Source organism: Castor canadensis, chromosome 4 (assembly GCF_047511655.1).
Source record: "Castor canadensis chromosome 4, mCasCan1.hap1v2, whole genome shotgun sequence".
NCBI classification, from domain to species: Eukaryota; Metazoa; Chordata; class Mammalia; order Rodentia; family Castoridae; genus Castor; species Castor canadensis.
The window spans coordinates 141623188-141642483 of record NC_133389.1 but is presented as its reverse complement, the minus strand read 5'-3'; the positions used below and the strand labels follow the sequence as shown (position 1 = coordinate 141642483).

The window sequence follows — 19296 nt, the reverse complement described above, 5'->3', positions numbered from 1 at the left end:
TTGCCCTTTGTTGGAATGAGTGGGGGTTGCAGATGTCATCTAAGAAAAGTTCCATCATTAATATATGGTAACTGTGTACTGCCTGAATTAAAATCTTCATAGGGGCATTGTTTTAAATGTGATTTTTTACCAACATAGTATAGTTTTTATAGCAGAAGGGTTTGAGAAATCATCTAGTTCTCCCTAGACTAAGTAATGGGTTCCCTCCCCTCCAAAATAATCTTACTTGGAGATAAGATCATCAGAAACTCAACCTATGTTTTGGAAATTTAAGTTTTGATCTAAGAGTGGTCTGCTTCTGGCCAGAACAAAATAACAGTGGCTAGACTGACCTTCCTTTTTGAAATTAGTAAAAACCTGGGTGAAATGTATGCAACAATGATCCTAAGACACGGAGCATCAGTGATTCCTGAGGGAGGAGAAACAGATGGGGAGCCTCGGCTTACTGCCTGGAGTCCAAAAGGTACAGGGCATGGAGGAGAATCTCTGAGTGCAGATTTGAGCCAAGAGTCTAAGGAGACAAGGCAGTTACAGTGCCAGGGCAGAAGACTAAAGAGGAAAGAACTTCCCAGAGAGAAAACTCAAGAGACTGGCAGATGGTTCCCCTAAAGTATTCATCACAGTGCTGATCAGCAAAAGCGTGTTTAGAAGCTATCCAAAGCCAAGGAAAGAAGTACCCAAGAGCATTACAGAGAACAGTACTCAGAACTCACATGAGGCTGGGAATAGCACCTCTTCCCACCAGCTGAACTAGAAAAACTCATGATTCCTGGCATTGGTAGGATACTCAATAGGGTCTTGTGTTACTACTATAAAATAATTAGCCCTAGACTCAACACTGCTGTAGTCTCATCTGAGTAGTCTTAAAAGCAAGATGCAAAAGGATCATACTATTTCCAAGTAACTTAGCTATGTCCCAAGACAAAGCTCAAGCATATTCATAAGAATACAAAAATATTCAGCACCCCAAAAAAAGGAAATTCACAATGTGGGCCATACAACTAAAAATCACCAAGGATGATCATACATAAGTAGTTTCATAATGGATAAACACTTTTTACTGGCACACTAGATTATATGCCTCATAACTAAGAAGCATCAAAATAATTTTGCTATGTCCTATATATCTTTTTGTTTTGCAGTGGTGGGACTCAAACCCCACCTTCATACATCCTAGGCAGGTGTTTATACCACTGAATAATATCCGCAGCCCTAACTAGGTTAATGTTTACCTAGAAAAATGGATTAGATGGTTAGTGGTAGCATGCACACTTAATTAATTTCCACAGGAGTCAAAGTATTTGCTTAGTCTGGCTAAAAAACTGCAATACACTAGATACTTAAATAATTATCTAGCTTTGTCAGAATTAAACAATGCCTAGATAGAGTTTTACTTATGAATGTTGACAAAGTAGTACACAATGGGAATATTTTCATTTATATTATTAAAGATGATGCTAATTTTCCTTTTTAGATACATATATTTTTCATTAACACTAGAATAAAATTCAAAATTATTCCAAGAAATAAGATTATTCAAAATTAATTAGATTCAATAATAATAAAATCCAAATAGGCAGATTCATGTTTAAGAAATGATTTTAAAGGCCTAAAATCACATCAAATGGTGACTATGGGCAATCAATTGCAGGATTTATAAAAGATTGACTCATGTATGTATGTAACCACATTAAGATGTATTTTTTGTATAATTTTAGATGAAATATAATTCTTGAAATGATTCTCTTACTTGTGAAGGCTTGGGTGTACATAAAAGTCTTCCAATAATGGACTGTCTTCTCTACCTCTCTCCTTCCCTCCCTTTTCTTCCTACTTTCCTCACTCTCTCCCTGCCCCACTCTGTTCTTCTTTCAAAATTGTGTCTTCTAAAACTTTGAGTCTTTTAAGATAATTAAAGCATTTTCCAGCAGAATGACTTTAGGCAGGATACTTTTATACTGCTTTTAGAATTTCTTGGCTGGTAATAAGTGGCAGTTTTAAGATTCTCTCCAGTTAGGCTTCTTGAGTTTCCTTATTATTTTTGGGGACTGATTAGGTAAGTGGGAACTACTCTTTAGAATTACTCAGGGCATTAGCTGAAGAAAACAGTAAAGCATACAGTGAATTTTCCCCCCCACTCTGGTACTAATAGCCACTTTGCCTTTATGCGCGAACATTTTCCAGGGAAGATGTAGGATTAAAATTTATTTCTCTGAAATAGAAATTATCAAAATATCAAATTATCATGTCAATGGAAAAATTAACTAAATCCATCCCACTTCCTAGAAGAGAAAATAGCAAAACTAAGCGATCCATCAGAAGAGAATAGGTTAGTAATATCACCTTAAAAGACAGCTGAGGCTCTTATGCTTGAGTATGCAGCTTGAGTGTTCAACTCTTTCAATAACCTTAATAATCTCAAACTCTTACCAATTTTTTTATTACACTGTGTTCTGGTCCTCTAGTTTTAAAATAATAATATAGTTAATGTCCTTGGCAGTAGGTAGTGTGGAAAATCTCTGTTTCCATTAGGCCTCAAAGTTAATACTGAGGGACCCTAGTAAGGTAAGGAAGGACTGAAAGGCTATGTTTGCATGACCTTATTTGATCTTTGAGGGTCATGTGAATAACACAGAATCACTAAAAATAACTAACAATAAATTTTTTCATTACTAATGTTATAGTACTCAAAGGAAACTATGCTATTTTGTATAGATTATTTCATTTATTCCTTCCAATAATATATTTTATTCATTTTTCAAAAAGGAAACAAAGGCACAGAGAGATCAGAGTGCCTTGTTCAAGGTTACAGAAATACAGAACAATGGATCTGAATCCAAGGCATCTAAGTTCAGAACTTAAGTGCTTACGTGCTACTCTGTATGTCCTCGTAAATATTCAAGCATTCTGTAGTATGTGTAGCTGTCTGTTTTGAGAGGTTTGCTCATAATATCAAATATTACCAATAATCTACTTTCCTCCCTCCCCAAAGAGCTGACATATCATACATATTATCAGAATGTGCCCAAAGAATTCTTTCCTTTATAATATTTAATAGAGGTGTGTGATTCTGCAATATGCATTTCAAAATGGTTCAGTCTTGGCCCACAGCAGTACATGGTAAGTATGAGCAAGAAAAAAAGTCCTTTCTTCTCAAGGACACAGCTGCTCTTTGTAAAATCTTGCTTGGCTTAAGGAAATCACATCATAATGGTTGGGGGGGTGAAAACTGACAAAGTACTGGGAACTGGAATTGTTTTGTTTTTCTTGCTTCTGCCACTGACGTATGCTAATGAACAAAATATAATTATCCCTTTAGCACTGGCACACAGAATCAGTCATGACAAACCTTTTCTCCTGATAGACCAGAGCATACATTTCAATTAGTTCAGTGTACTTCTCAAATGCTGTGATAAATTTAAAAAGTTGAAAGATGACCTGCTAGACATCAGTAAGAGGCTGCTCTTCCTAAGGAAAGGCTTCCACTGGGCAGACAACAAAAGGGGTCTGTATTGGTTAAGGCAATGCGAGCTGCTTTAACTGTTAATGCTCAGGATCTTAGTTTACACAGGAGATGTTTTCTTTTCTTGCTTGTATAAACAGGAGGAGTAGCAACTCTGTTCCATACAGTCATTGGGATCCAGAATGCAGAGACTGCCCACTTCAATGCCTGGTTACCCTATGTTTTAACATCCAGCTGCCAGAGGAGGGAGGAGAGGATGGCACATGTGAAATTCTATGGTCCAGGTTGAGAAGTGGTACATCAATCTTGGCTCCTAATCCACTAGCTGGAACCAGTTACCTGGTTATTCCTCACTGCAAGGGATACTGGATAATGGAGTCTAGCTGTAGGTCCATGAAGAAAGGAAAACAGCAGGTGACTAGAAAACCAGGTTCCCTGCTAGAGTTGGGGCCACAGCAATGAACTTTCCAAAAATAGCAGAGGACCCTACAAAGAGCAAAGTCCTTAGCAAAGTGGCATGAATCTTTGGTGTGTTGCATGAAAGCAACTTCATATAACCCAGGCAACAGTTATAGTTAAAGGCCAACATTTCCACATCTGCCAACATACAGCAGTATCAGGATCTCCTTCATGCATTCATTCAGCATTATTTATTGAATATCTACACTATGCGCCAGGTACCTTGCTCGGCTTTGGGACTATCATCACATACAAGAAATGTCCCCGGCCACCATGCAGCTTATGGTGCACCATGTTGCAGCATGGAGCGATGGTGACAAAGGGCAAGATTTACCTGAAAGAGGAGCAGACTGAGCTCCTTGAGGAGAATAGACCTATTCAGCACCAGCACAGGGCTTCACACCAATCAGCAGCAGAACAAAAGGACAAGAAACTGAAACTAGGCAGGCAGTAATCTGAATGTTGAGATATAAGAAAGAAGTATTTATGCATAAAAGGTACTCAAGGTAAGATTGGAGAAAACTTCCAAATCTCATATATAAATAAAAGTGGACAGAGGAAATAAAACAGTAGACCACTTCTACAAGCTTTAGCTTGCAAATTAAAAAAAAAAATGAGTTCCTTAAAAAAGCAGTCTATACCTGATGTAGCAATGTTTTGGGGTCCTCATGAATTTGACATGGTGACATTATGCCTTTGGCATATTTTGAAGGTTTTAGAAGTATTACCCAAAACTGAGTGTGTTTAATGTCAAGACTTGGCAACACTGTAGACTACATGCTCAGTATTTTCCCACATGAAGCCAAACAAGAACTTTTTTTTTTTAAATCAAAGCCAGAAAAAATGCCAAAGATAACTTTAAGAACAGTGTGCACTAACTAGCCAGGATTCCCTGTGCTTTGGTTACCAGGCCTTGGAGCCTAATTTATGGCCAGGCTTTCATGCATAATTTCATGTACCTCTTAAAATAGAATATTTTAATTGTATTTCCCTTGGTGTTGATTTTTATTTATAATTTATCTTACCTGTTTCTTATTGTATATTATCTACTATCAACTACAAATGAATTGTGTATCAGGTACTATGCCAAATACTTTGCATGGATTGGATTTTTTAGTCAATCAACCTCCTCTAAAGCTGAAGAAGCTAAAGCTTAGCGATTAAGCACCTTGATCAAAGACACAGCTTACAGGCAGGGAAGCTGGAATTCAAACACAAACATAACTTTTATGGGTTCCAGGTTATTACACAGTGTGGTAAACTGCCTCAACCAACTTGCAGAATGTGGTAAGACTGTAAGAAAACAAAACACACCAGTGTTTTTACAGACGTGCCATGGATGATAAGACATCATCCTATGAAGAGCTAGGATATTAAAGGTTCAGCTTTTAAATTTAGTTTTTAAATTTCATTCAGATACTTACAGTTTTTCATATAGAACATTTATTATTCCAGAGATTTAAAAATTGGAAAATACCAACAAGAATATAGATGCAAGGAACCATAAAAACAAACAATAAATGTTTATAGCTTATTTTCCTATATGCACAAATATTTGGAAATTCAAATGGTATAAGGCATGGTCTTTGTATTCAAGGGATTAGACTACAGGAACAAAACTACCATTTATAAATAATTTGAAATTACATGCTAAACTATGTACACAGCCCATATGTTTGAGAACAACTCAGAAAAAGAGAGCTAAGTGCAACTACCAGAAAAGGATTGTTGGACCACAAACCTATGTAAAATGAATACTAAATGGATAAAATTAACTTCTACTCAGAAGAAAATGTTTTATAAGAACTTGTAATAACTGTAAAACAGGCAGTGACAGAAAATAATCACTCAATTACAATTCATGACTATTTCAATAAAAATTAATTTTAACAGTGACATCAATGACTTTTGCATGCCAGTTTATCTAGTAAAATTCTAAACTTATAGCATTTGTCTATTGTTATTCATGTAGCAAACTACTTGGGTTTCAAGGGTTAAGTCAGGCAGAAAATTTCTAACATGGATGATAAAAGATTAGAATCATGTGTAGCATTTCCACTGTCACATAAGGGCTAGATGGTAATCCTCTTATAATTTCTCTGTCCTCTTCAAGAACATAAGAAAAAGGAAAATAGGACTCTTACTTAGCTGAATAGGCATGCTGCATAAGACAAACAGAATAAAGCTTCATAAATGTCAGCTCAGGCCCTCCTACTGGTGACATTAAAAAGCTATTTTTCATCAACATCTTAACCCAACTCCCACCAGTAGAGCATCCTACAGACAGCAAGCTGACCCAGACCTTATTTTCACCCCTCAGTGCTGGAGTTATTAGTTCAAGTAACTCAAAAGTACCTCTTTAGTTATAGTACCCCCTGGTCTGGATTTACTCTCTTAAATACATTTTGATAGCAAGAATAATTGTGAACACATTCACCTCTGAGTTTTGTAAGGATTTACTATAACCAATACCCATACGGGAAAGGATCATAACAAATTTAAGCTTGATTTTTATCAAATGCTTATATTCCTATCACAATCATGAATGTTTAAATGCTTCTTATGCAAATTTAAAGGTGAAAATTTCCATGAGTTTTTAAAATGAGATCTTGAGATATAAGTGTAAACTAATTCTACTACCACCACCATCATCCAGCAATGGTTTAGACCCACCCTTTTTTTTTTTTACAAAATAAATTGCAGGCACTTTGTGGGTAGTTTCCTTATATGCCCCTTGTTGTCTACTGAACATGTTTGAATTGCTAAAAGAATAAGGTTGCAAGAGAATGTTGGCAAATGTGGGAGAGATCATGAGAAAGAAAAGAGTTCTCAATTCCAAACAGCATCCAATGGTCTCATTTTGATCTTCCTAGGGGCCTAGAGAGGAGGAAATTTGCCTCTTTCTCATCCCAACTGCTAATTACTATCAGCGCGGCCTGTGGAGACAGATGCTGAGAGAATTACCAAAAACTCCAAGAAATGAAGGAAAACAAAGAATTCTCCACCATCAGTTCCATGCAACCCAAAAGAGGAAGAGATAAGTAGCTGGTGATATGGAAGACAGCACAGCTTCTGTCTCTTCCCCTCCATTTACCCATTGGATAGTATTAATTTTCATGGTGTTCTGGGTATGGGGCAATGGGTGAAAGGATGAAGAGAGACTCTGCTTATATTTTTAAAATAAGACTCCTGTGTGGCACTGGTTAAGAATCGAAGAATGAAAATGCATACTGTCCAGCGTTAAATCATCAATGATAAGAAGTAACACCCGACTCCCAGCCTTCCCTTTTCCAAGGCCTTCATAATAATTAGGTAACGTTTACAGTCAATGAACTAAGAGGTATCTATCACCAAAGTGGGCTTGTAATTAAATCATTCAATGTTTTCCTATAGTCATTTTCTGTCTTTAGTGCTTTCTAAGTAGAGTCTTCTTTGAGTATAGGGACTTTAAAGTCATTTGGACAAACCCTGTAAAGGCAGCAGAATCAAGACTGCCAAAGCAAACCATTTCAGTCAGAAATGTATTCCTGCGATACAGGATTTATTCCACACAGATGATCCACTACTTTCCGAGGGGTGGGCATGGGTCAAACAAAGGCAAGGGATTTTGTTTTTGTTGTGCAGCCAAAATATTCACAGTACTCTCTTCTGCCAGGGAATAAACCGATCTCTGCCAACTTTAGAAACAATGAGCTCTCTGGAAACTGGTCACAGAGCCCTCTGTTGGGCTTGGAAACTCTGCATTTATAGATCTCTTTTACTTGCTTTTTATCAGTAACTAGGTTTCTATTGGCACAGGAAAGAACAAAATGAAACGCACACTATAAACTATAGTCAGCCACAGGAAGAAGAATTCTTGTTAGACTCGGAGTATGTCCATCTCCCCAAATCCTGAGATGACATGCCCTGAGGTGCATACAGTATTATAAAAACATGTCCTGGATCAGCAGCTTGGAATGATGAATCCACCATTACGTTCCTGAAGGTGCTGTTCTACTCCCCCTTTTCATGCTTTGGTTCATGGCTCTTCCTTGTGCCAGAATACCAGCTCTCTTCAGGCCACCTGGTGGATTCCTATTAGCCCTTCAAACCCCAACTCTTGTATTATTTCCTGGGAGAATTTTTCCATAAAAGCTCTATCCTCCCACTCCCTGTTTCAAAAAGTTAATTGTTCCCTCTACCTAGCTCCTTGTCTGTTACCTAGCACATTTTTCTATGATTCCAACAACACACTGTATAATAATTCCATGTTTACACATCTGGCTTTCAGAACAGATGGTGAGACCCTGGGCCCTGAGTTAATTTTTTTAAAATTTATTTTATTACATTCAGCATGCTGCCTAGCTCTTAATAGCCACTTAATACACATCTTTGATAAATTAATAGGAAAAGAGTTTTATATTCACAACAGCATTTGATTTTCCTTCTTATAAATTCTGTTGTTCCTTTATTTCATAAATGTTCTTTTCTTATGCAAACTATCCTTTTACATCTAACACATATTACATAAAATGGAGCAAAGAGCACATACATATATTATTGCAATATACTCTTTTCAGTAGGCATACAAATCTTTCTATAGAGTCCTCACACTGTGACATAGCAATAAATAAAGCAATTAAGTCAGACAAGGAGAGAACAGGAACATGAATGGAAAATCCTAAGAATTGGGTTGTATATAGCTTGCCAGTACACAGTTCTCTCCTGTAGTTCTGGTTTACTGTTTTGTTATTTTTAAGTGACACAATGCTGAGATATGTGCTTCACCACAAGACCCTTTCAGAATTCTAATTATTATAAACAATAATTTCTTATATAAGTCTAATGTTCTATGTTTGTAAACAAATCTTTCACCATTGTCAGACGTGAGAAAAGCACCTTTAAAGCATGTAATTTTTGAATTTTACAATTAAAATGTGAATATAAATTGTATGTCCTTTAAATTGTGTTTGTTTTTTGTTGCCATGATGGAATCTGATGAATAAGCTTGCATTTTGTACACTCTGTGTAGATGCATAATTGTACATCTTTCATTTTAAAGGATCTAAATCATGACAAGAAACTATGTTGACTGAGACTGTTTAGTACAATTAATGATTTAGGAGTCTAGGTTGTCACAGTAGACTCAACTCCAGTAATCTTGTTCAGATGCCTCTATTTTAATCAGAATTCTAATCATTAAACAGTCTATCCAAGATGCTCACAGGGTTTTCAGGATCTAGTCAGTATTACATAAGCTAACATGACAGTGAGCTCTGAACATAAATCCATGTTTTCAGTGCTCTTAAGTCACATGGCAAGAACCTCAGAGAAATTTTTTCAGTTACACCTTAATGGGAAACAGTACACTGAAGCAAGAAGAGGAACTCAGGATATTTGAGCAAAGATTTAGAAGGTTCATGGAAAAACAATAATGTGACTATAATGCTTTAAGTTATACACCATCACAAGTAATAAAAATAACTGAAAAGATAAAATAATTTTGACAAAAATGTTTGTTTAGTAAGTATAGTTAACCTAAAAAAACAAAAGTATCTAACCCTTTGCAAGATAAATCCTTTCATATTGAAAACCACCTATGAATGATTATGCCCAACCACTGCACAGAGGAGTTTATTCCAGAGTTCCTCTTTCTTTGTTTAATCACAAGGGTGTGAATCAAATCCAGCTCTGCTTGGCTCAATGCAAGATAGCATTCAGGGTAACTGAAGAACCAGCACCTCCTGACGTCACTCCTTCCTTAACAAATCACTTCAAAATCATACAGCAGTAGGTTCCACCCTTCCTTTGAACAATCAGTTGCTGAAGGCCACTGAGTTCTTTCTTACGTAGTTACAGCTCGCTAGCTAGAGAAAAATCCTAATTCCAGTTGTTAACTCACCTTGAAGAACTTCCATGGGGAGGACAGTCCAGGCATTTTCCAGGTAGGAAATATAAATATAGCGAGCTGTATTACAGGCCAGGCCAATGTACAGAACCCTAAAAAATTAAAAAAAAAAAAAGCAATTTAAGACCCCAGTAGAAAACACAAAACATGCAAATATTACCTACTTTTCCCTCTTCCCCAAATGATCTACCATGAAACAGATGTGTTCCAATCATAGGCACAGGAAAGTTAAAGGACAATTAAATTTAACCATGAATTTAGTAATAAGAAGACTGCTTCTAACATATCTGCCCTCAGCCTTTCCCAAATGCTTAATATAAAAGTGAACATCACCCTTCCTGAAACTTAATTAGTAGCAGAGACGATGCTTTTTTAAGATAGTCTGGGCACACTACCATCTATAATGACATTACTGGCTTCTTTCCAGGTGGCTGTAGGGTAAATATGCCTGGGATTGTAGCCACTTCACAATGATGGGAGGATGACAGGATAAAAATGAGAACATGTAAACATGAATATGGCCTCACTCATAATATCCAGGTCACCAAACAGGTTTACAAGGAGACTCTCAAGGTCATTGATAATAATCATCTCATGATGAATAATAAATTATTTGGAAATCAAATATTTTCCTATGATTTAAATTGACACATATTTATTATTTTCAAAATTATCCATGACATCATCTTCTTACAAAACTGATAAATACATGTTAATTTCTTGACTCATCCCACACCTAACATTACTATCACAAAACATATAAGTAAAAACAAAATAAGAAAGGGCTGAAATTGGATGTCCAGGCATAAAGTTACAATCTCTCTCACTCTGAACTGGACAGACTGGTTTGGAGGTAAATGGTAGCTGCGTCTCTGTACAAAACACAGCCTGATGATAGGGGTTTCTTTTTCTCAGTTGTTTTCCATTTGTGCTAATTTTCCTAACCTTAATGCTTTTGTTTTCTGAATCCAAGTGGATGAAAACCAGAAGGCCAAAGAAATAAGCCAACATGGCAATCAGTAGTATTTTCTCGATCTTACTCAGCTATATATTTATATTAAAATAATTTCTATAAACACTGGTCTCTTTTTTCCAACTCTGAATCAAGGAAAAAAATGTTCTCATGTACAAACTGGCATTGGTCATAAATATGAAACAAAAAGATGGGGAAAGGATAAAAAAAGAGAGAGAAGGGAAAGATAGGAAATGGGTATTTGAAGGGACTTTATTTAAAAGGCCTGTGTCATATAGTTTTATGGACATTGGATTCTTCAAACTTGTGTCATTTGATGAAAAAGTATGTTTTATTAATCTTGTTTGATAAAATTTTTGTTGAATAAGCTCGTGACTGATTCATCAATCTTCTTCCACTAGGGAAAAGAAAAAAAAAAAACCTCACAGGGAGTTAAAATGTAAAATACACTACAGAAAAACAAAACCACTTGCACAAACCTCCTTCTGCCTCCTACTAAGTTATAACCAGCTGATAAGTACGGGAGGACCTGCACTCAGCCTAAGCCAGGGAACTGCAAGCATTTTCTATGAAGAGCCATGAAGTCAAAGTTGAGGCTTTGTGAACCAAAGTCTGTTACAACTACTTAGTTCTGCTCTAGAGGCGTGAAAGCAGCCACAGATAATATATAAATGAATGAGCATGGCTACACTACAATAAAATTCAAATTGTGAATAGTAAAATTTAAATTTCATATAATTTTCATGTGTCACAAAATATTATTATTATTCTGATTTTTCACCCATTTCAAAATGCACAAACCACTCTTAGTTCATGGACCATATAAAAATACACAGTGGGTCAATTTGGCTCTGAGACCAATAACCTTAAGCCCTGGCCTCATTCATTAATTCTCAACCTTGGCTATCTATCAGATTTACTCTGGTAACTCCTAGAAACAGCAGATATCAAACTCACACCCATCTCAATTAAGATCTCTATGACTGAAACCTGGGTGTGGTGCCTTTGAAAGCTCCCCAGGTTATTCTGATAACTGATTGGGGGTGGAGAACCACTGCATAGCTGGTGCAACTCACTTTCCCATAATCCCTCATAAAACAAATTTTCCTAGTATGCATATTGTCTATCTTCATCTTTTCTTTTGAGCCCATCACTGAACCAACGTTGCCATGACAACAGTCATTCACTCCATTTCCAAAGACCCAGTTTAAGAGGCAGATTATGCTATGTCTTCAAACTTTTACCCATGTGGAATTCAGTCCCTGGAGTTACTGGCCCATAGTTCTGGGATCCATAGGTCTTGACTGTCACCAACAAGCTGAGTTTGTTGCCACCAACAAACTCAAAAAGAACTATAAACTCAATATAGCCTTTACTTCTTTTCCACATTTCTAATGTCACAACTGATAACTGTTTAGGAACAAACAGGTACCCTAAAAAAAGACAAACAAAATAAGTGTCCAGGGCAAGCTGGTCCATCTCTCTGAGACTCAGGTTCCTCATGTACCAGGTAAGGATAATAAAGTTTATTCTACAAGTTTGTAGGGATAATGACAACACAACAACTCACCCAAAATAAGCACTCAATAAATGGTAGCACTATCATTATTTTAAAGAAAAGTATCCAAGAAAGCTTTTTGGTTTTTGACTAAAGCTTTATCCTAGAATTCCAAAAGAGAGAGGAACCTTTTAGGTTTGGATCTTAATTTTCTTCCAAAGTCTCATGCATTACAGGCTTTGTCTACATGTGATGGTACTGATGGGAGGTGGTAGGTCTTTTAGGAGATGGAGCCTAGTGAGAAGGAGTTAGGACATTGGGGTGTGTCCTTGAAGAGGATATTGGGATCCTGATTCCTTCCTTGCTCTCTTTGCTTCTCTGATGCTATATGAGGAGCAGCTTTGCTCCACCATACCCTCTCTACCACAATGCTCTGCCTTATGACAGGTCCAATGCAATGGGGCTAAGCGACCATGAACTCACACCATGAACCAAAATAAATCTTCCCTTTTGTTTTTTTTGGGGGAGGGCACTGGGGTTTAAACTCAGTGTCTACACCTTGATCCAGTTCACTAGGCCATAACTTGCCTTTTTGTTTTTGTTTTTTTGTAGGCACTGGCACTTGAACTCAGGGCCTCATGCTTGCTAAGCAGGTACTCTTACTACTTGAGCTACACTTTTAATTTGTTTATCTCAGGTATTTTGTTATAGTAATGAAAAGCTAACTAACATGGTACCTTGTATACCTTTCTCTAACCATTTTCGGGAAAACTAGTGGCTTTAAGAAATTGCCAAAGGTAATATGAGCAGAAAGGGAGGCAGCATTTGGACCTATGACAAGGCAAAGACATAAGCATACTTACTGAACAATCACTGGAAAGTATTTCAGCAACCTAAGAATCTCTTTAATACCTGAATGGGAATTTTTAAGCTGACATATTCTTTTTATAGACTGGACTGTACCCCAACTTCATATGCTGACATGCTAAGTCCTAACCTCTAGTACCTCTGACTGTGACTATATTTGGAGACAGAGTCTTAGAAGAGGTAATTAAAGTAAAACAAGGTTACAGGGTGGGACCTAATACAATGTTACAGGTATCTTTAGAAGAGGAGACTAGGAGACAGGCACAGGGGAGACCATGAAGACAGTGAGAGTGGCCCTCAGAAGAAATCTAGCCTGATGACACCTTGATCTTGGACTTCCAGTGCCTAGAACTGAGGAAATAAATTTCTGTGTTTTAAGCCACCTAATCTATGGTATTTTGTTATGGCAGCCAAATCAATATATTTACTCTCATAAAATTTAGGATTTCTTAGTAAGAAGGTATTTACATTTTATTAGATCATCTTCTGGATGACCAAATTCTTCCTTCTGCTGAATACAGAGTTTATTTTCAAAGTCCTAGAATATCCCTGAATACTGAGGTCTGGAAACAGAAAAATAGTTTGAAAAAGTGCTTCTCAGTGAGATAGAGATGCCTATTAAACATCTTTACTGATAAAGGTCCCTAATAACAGTATCACTTTTCTGTTTCCTAACAAGAAGTCAGTAATAAAAGTAGGGAAGAGAGAGGTAGGAAGCAGAAAGCGACCCTCCTATAGTGAAATCTTGGAGAGACGCTGGAGACACACTTTGCAGGCATAATCACCGAGAAAAGGCATAATTTGACCCCTCCACACCTCCAGCCGGCGCAGAGAATCTCCACTTCACGTTAAACGGAGAACCGAGGAGGCCCCTGGGGCCGCCAGTGGCCGGCGCCCATACGGCTTAGGAAGACACGGACCAGGTGAGCTTCGCGGTACCGCGGTTCCCCCACAGACAAGCCTGGGCCAGAGCAGCATAGCCCCCTGGACAGACTGACCTCCACCCGGGTAAAAAAGAGAAACTGAGTACTAAGCAATAAGAACAGTTAAGACACGCTGGAAAGAGGGTGGGGCGCCCTGAGCGCTGAAGATTGGGGGAAGGGAATCCTTCCCGGGACTGTAAATAAACGAGCCGGGCGGGCCGGAGAGGCTCTGGCGGGAGCGGGGCGCGCCCAGCAACCAGGAGCGGGGACGCTTGTGAGAGGAGGGAAGACGCACTTCCCACGTGAACTGTAAATAAACACGCAGGCCTGACAACGCGGGGCAGTGTCACCTTTCCCAGTGCTTGGAAAGGGGAAAGCCTGTAGCAGAGGCCCCCCGCACAGGAGAACTCTGAGCAAACAAAGCCTGTGGGACCAGGTGAGTGCTAAGCTCACCCCAGAGATCTGCATAAATAACGCCTCCAGCTACAGGCTGAGAGCAGCAGGCAGGCAAGCCACAGTTGCAGATACCACCCTCAGAACTGCCTCCAGACGCTTTTTTTTCTTTTTCTCCCTACCTTTGATGAGAGAACAACCGAATTACACCTGCAAGCCGAAAAACTTACTGAAACTGTATTGCATTTGAACTGGGGACACTTGGTGGGGCTTTTTTTTTTTTTTTTCCTTCTGTGTGTGTATGAGTGTAGTTTTGTTCTACTTTATGCATCCCCTTTGATGAGACAACTACAGAACAACATCTGAGGCACCAACTCCAGGACTGGAGACTGAGACGGACATCCAAATTATTAAGACTGAAATTGCATTGCATATAAACTTGGAAATTTTTTGGTTTTTTTTTTTTTTAATTTTCTATTTTCCATTTTATTTTAATTCATTTTTATAAATAGATATTACTTTCATATACTTATTTTTTATTTTTTTATCTTTGATTTTCAATCCTCTCTCTGTCTCTCTATTGTCTGTTCAGCTTACTGTCGATTAGTACACTAACACTCCCTGTTTATACCTTTGAAACTCTCTTGTCTGATACCTTGTTCTGCTTTCTCCCTCTTGTCTGTATATTTGTTTTCCCCTTTTCTTTAACTACTTGCTTTCCATCTCAGCTCACTCTTCCATTCTCAATATTACCATTGTTATTATTACAAACTAGAAAATACTTAATTACACACAGTACAGGGACAGTAACAACACCAAGGACAATGACAGGAAGACAGAAAAAACAAGGAAACCAGTTTCCCTACAGCAAAAAATTAGTACAGGAACCAGAGGGGAATGAAGAGAACAGAAACTCAGATCCAGACTCCAACAAAATGAAGATAAACTATGCCAAAGGACCCAATGAAGCCCACAAGAATAATTTAAAATACTACAAGTACTCAATGAGAATTTTATAGAGATGATACTGGATAGGGTCAACCAAAATGTACAGGAGACACTCAAGAAATTCCAAGACAATAAAAATAGAGAATTAGAAAAAGCAAAAGAAGAAATAAAGGAAACCATAGAAGCACTGTATAAACACCAAAGTGAAAGAGAGAACACAATGAATAAATGGATAAATGAACTCAGGACAAAAATAGACAACAATAAAGAAGAAAACAGCCAGGATACGGAAAACCTCAGAAAAAAGAACGAAACAGAACTGCAAAACAAAACGGAAGGCCAATCCAGCAGAATAGAACAAACAGAAGACAGAATCTCAGAACTTGAAGAAGAAATGGTAATTAAAGGAAAAACTGAAGAACTATTAATTAAACAACTCAAGACCTGTGAAAAGAAAATGCAAGAACTCACTGACTCCATCAAAAGACCAAACTTGAGAATCATGGGCATCGAAGAAGGAGAAGAGGTGCAAGCGAAGGGAATGCGTAACATATTCAACAAAATAATAACGGAAAATTTCCCAAATCTAGAGAAAGATATTCCCATACAAATGCAAGAGGCCTCCAGGACACCAAACAGACCAGATCAAAATAGAACTACTCCACGACATATCATCATTAAAACAACAAGTTCAGAAACTAAGGAAAGAATATTGAAGGCTGTAAGAGAGAAAAAACAAGTAACATACAAAGGTAAACCCATCAAAATCACAGCAGACTTCTCAACAGAAACATTAAAAGCAAGAAGAGCGTGGGGTGAGATCTTCCGGGCACTGAATGAAAATAACTTCAACTCCAGGATACTCTACCCAGCAAAGCTATCATTCAAAATAGATGGAGCAATAAAAGTCTTCCATGATAAGCAGAAACTAAAACAATATGTGACCACAAAGCCACCATTACAAAAGATTCTGCAAGGGATCCTGCACACAGAAAGTGACACCCAACTTAACCATGAAAAGGCAGGCAGCACCAAACCACAGGATAAGAAAAAGCAAGACAGTAGAGAGTAACATCCAGTTAGGTACACACAATCAAACCTTCAAACAACTAAGATAACTAAATGGCAGGAATCACCACATACCTATCAGTACTAACACTTAATGTTAATGGACTTAATTCACCCATCAAAAGACACCGTTTGACAAAATGGATTAAAAAAGAAGATCCAACAATTTGTTGCTTACAGGAGACTCATCTCACCGACAGAAATAAGCATATGCTTAGGATGAAAGGCTGGAAGAAGATTTACCAAGCCAATGGCCCCCGAAAACAAGCAGGAGTAGCAATACTTATCTCTGACAAAGTAGACTTCAAACCTACATTGATCAAACGAGATAAAGAAGGACATTCCATACTAATAAAAGGGGAAATAGACCAAAAGGAAATAATAATCATCAATCTGCACGCACCCAATGTCAACGCACCCAATTTCATCAAACATACCCTGAAAGACCTAAAAGCATATATAAACGCCAACACAGTGGTTGTGGGAGACTTTAACACTCCATTATCATCAATAGATAGGTCATCCAAACAAAAACTCAATAAAGAAATCCAAGATCTAAAATATGCAATAGATCAAGTGGACCTAGTAGATGTCTACAGAACATTTCATCCAACCTCTACACAATATACATTCTTCTCAGCAGCCCATGGAACCTTCTCCAAAATAGATCATATCCTAGGGCACAAAGCAAGCCTCAGCAAATATAAGAAAATAGAAATAATACCATGCATACTATCTGACCACAATGCAGTAAAAGTAGAACTCAACAACAAAAGTAAAGACAAAAAACATGCAAACAGCTGGAAACTAAATAACTCATTACTTAATGAAGAATGGATCATCGATGCAATAAAAGAGGAAATTAAAAAGTTCCTAGAAGTCAATGAAAATGAAAACACAACCTACCGGAACCTATGGGACACAGCTAAGGCAGTCTTGAGAGGAAAGTTTATAGCCATGAGTGCATATATTAAAAAGATTGAAAGATCCCAAAGCAATGACCTAATGATACATCTCAAACTCCTAGAAAAACAAGAACAAGCAAATCCCAAAACAAATAGAAGGAGAGAAATAATAAAAATAAGAGCTGAAATCAACGAAATAGAAACCAAAAAAACCATACAAAGAATTAATGAAACAAAAAGTTGGTTCTTTGAAAAAATAAACAAGATCGATAGACCCCTGGCAAACCTGACTAAAATGAGGAGAGAAAAAACCCAAATTAGTAGAATTAGGAATGCAAAAGGGGAGATAACAACAAACACCATGGAAGTCCAGGAAATCATCAGAGACTACTTTGAGAACCTATATTCAAATAAATTTGAAAATCTTAAAGAAATGGACAGATTTCTAGATACATATGATCATCCAAAACTGAACCAAGAGGAAATTAATCACCTGAATAGACCTATAACACAAAATGAAATTGAAGCAGCAATCAAGAGTCTCCCCAAAAAGAAAAGTCCAGGACCTGATGGATTCTCTGCTGAATTCTATCAGACCTTTAAAGGAGAACTGATACCAACCCTCCTTAAACTGTTCCATGAAATAGAAAGGGAAGGAAAACTGCCAAACACATTTTATGAAGCCAGTATTACACTTATCCCAAAACCAGCCAAAGACACCTCCAAAAAGGAGAACTATAGGCCAATCTCCTTAATGAACATTGATGCAAAAATCCTCAACAAAATAATGGCAAATCGAATTCAGCAACACATCAAAAAGATTATTCACCATGACCAGGTAGGCTTCATCCCAGGGATGCAGGGGTGGTTCAACATACGAAAATCAATAAACGTAATAAACCACATTAACAGAAGCAAAGACAAAAACCACTTGATCATCTCAATAGATGCAGAAAAAGCCTTTGATAAGATCCAACATCATTTCATGATAAAAGCTCTAAGAAAACTAGGAATAGAAGGAAAGTTCCTCAACATTATAAAAGCTATATATGACAAACCTACAGCCAGCATTATACTTAACGGAGAAAAATTAAAACCATTCCCTCTAAAATCAGGAACCAGACAAGGATGCCCACTATCTCCACTCCTATTCAACATAGTACTGGAATTCCTAGCCAGAGCAATTAGGCAAGAAGAAGGAATAAAAGGAATACAAATAGGTAAAGAAACTGTCAAAATATCCCTATTTGCAGACGACATGATCCTATACCTTAAAGACCCAAAAAACTCTACTCAGAAGCTTCTAGACATCATCAATAGCTATAGCAAGGTAGCAGGATATAAAATCAACATAGAAAAATCATTAGCATTTCTATACACTAACAATGAGCAAACGGAAAAAGAATGTATGAAAACAATTCCATTTACAATAGCCTCAAAAAAAATCAAATACCTAGGTGTAAACCTAACAAAAGATGTGAAAGACCTCTACAAGGAAAACTATACACTTCTGAAGAAAGAGATTGAGGAAGACTCTAGAAAGTGGAGAGATCTCCCATGCTCATGGATTGGTAGAATCAACATAGTAAAAATGTCGATACTCCCCAAAGTAATCTACATGTTTAATGCAATTCCCATCAAAATTCCAATGACATTCATTAAAGAGATTGAAAAATCTACTGTGAAATTTATATGGAAACACAAGAGGCCACGAATAGCCAAGGCAATACTCAGTCAAAAGAACAATGCAGGAGGTATCACGATACCTGACTTCAAACTATATTACAAAGCAATAACAATAAAAACAGCATGGTACTGGCACAAAAACAGACATGAAGACCAGTGGAACAGAATAGAGGATCCAGATATGAAGCCACACAACTATGAGCAACTTATCTTTGACAAAGGAGCT

The 19296-nt window shown here is 37.3% G+C and overlaps 2 protein-coding genes across 9 annotated transcripts in view; one reads left to right on the top strand and one right to left on the bottom strand.

The window, feature by feature from the left end:
• Nemp2 (nuclear envelope integral membrane protein 2) overlaps positions 1–8854 on the top strand; it is a 43416-nt gene extending 34562 nt beyond the window's left edge. For all 7 annotated transcript variants that reach the window (XR_012447310.1, XR_012447311.1, XR_012447309.1 and 4 more), the window contains one exon: positions 6796–8854. The gene's annotated coding sequence lies outside the window, so the exon portion shown is untranslated. The remainder of the gene's footprint in view (positions 1–6795) is intronic.
• The window catches only part of Mfsd6 (major facilitator superfamily domain containing 6), a 67495-nt gene that overhangs the window by 7201 nt on the left and 40998 nt on the right, over positions 1–19296 (bottom strand). For both annotated transcript variants that reach the window (XM_074071279.1, XM_074071280.1), the window contains exon 3: positions 9804–9901. In XM_074071279.1, coding sequence (XP_073927380.1) covers positions 9804–9901 — 98 coding nt within the window. The remainder of the gene's footprint in view (positions 1–9803; positions 9902–19296) is intronic.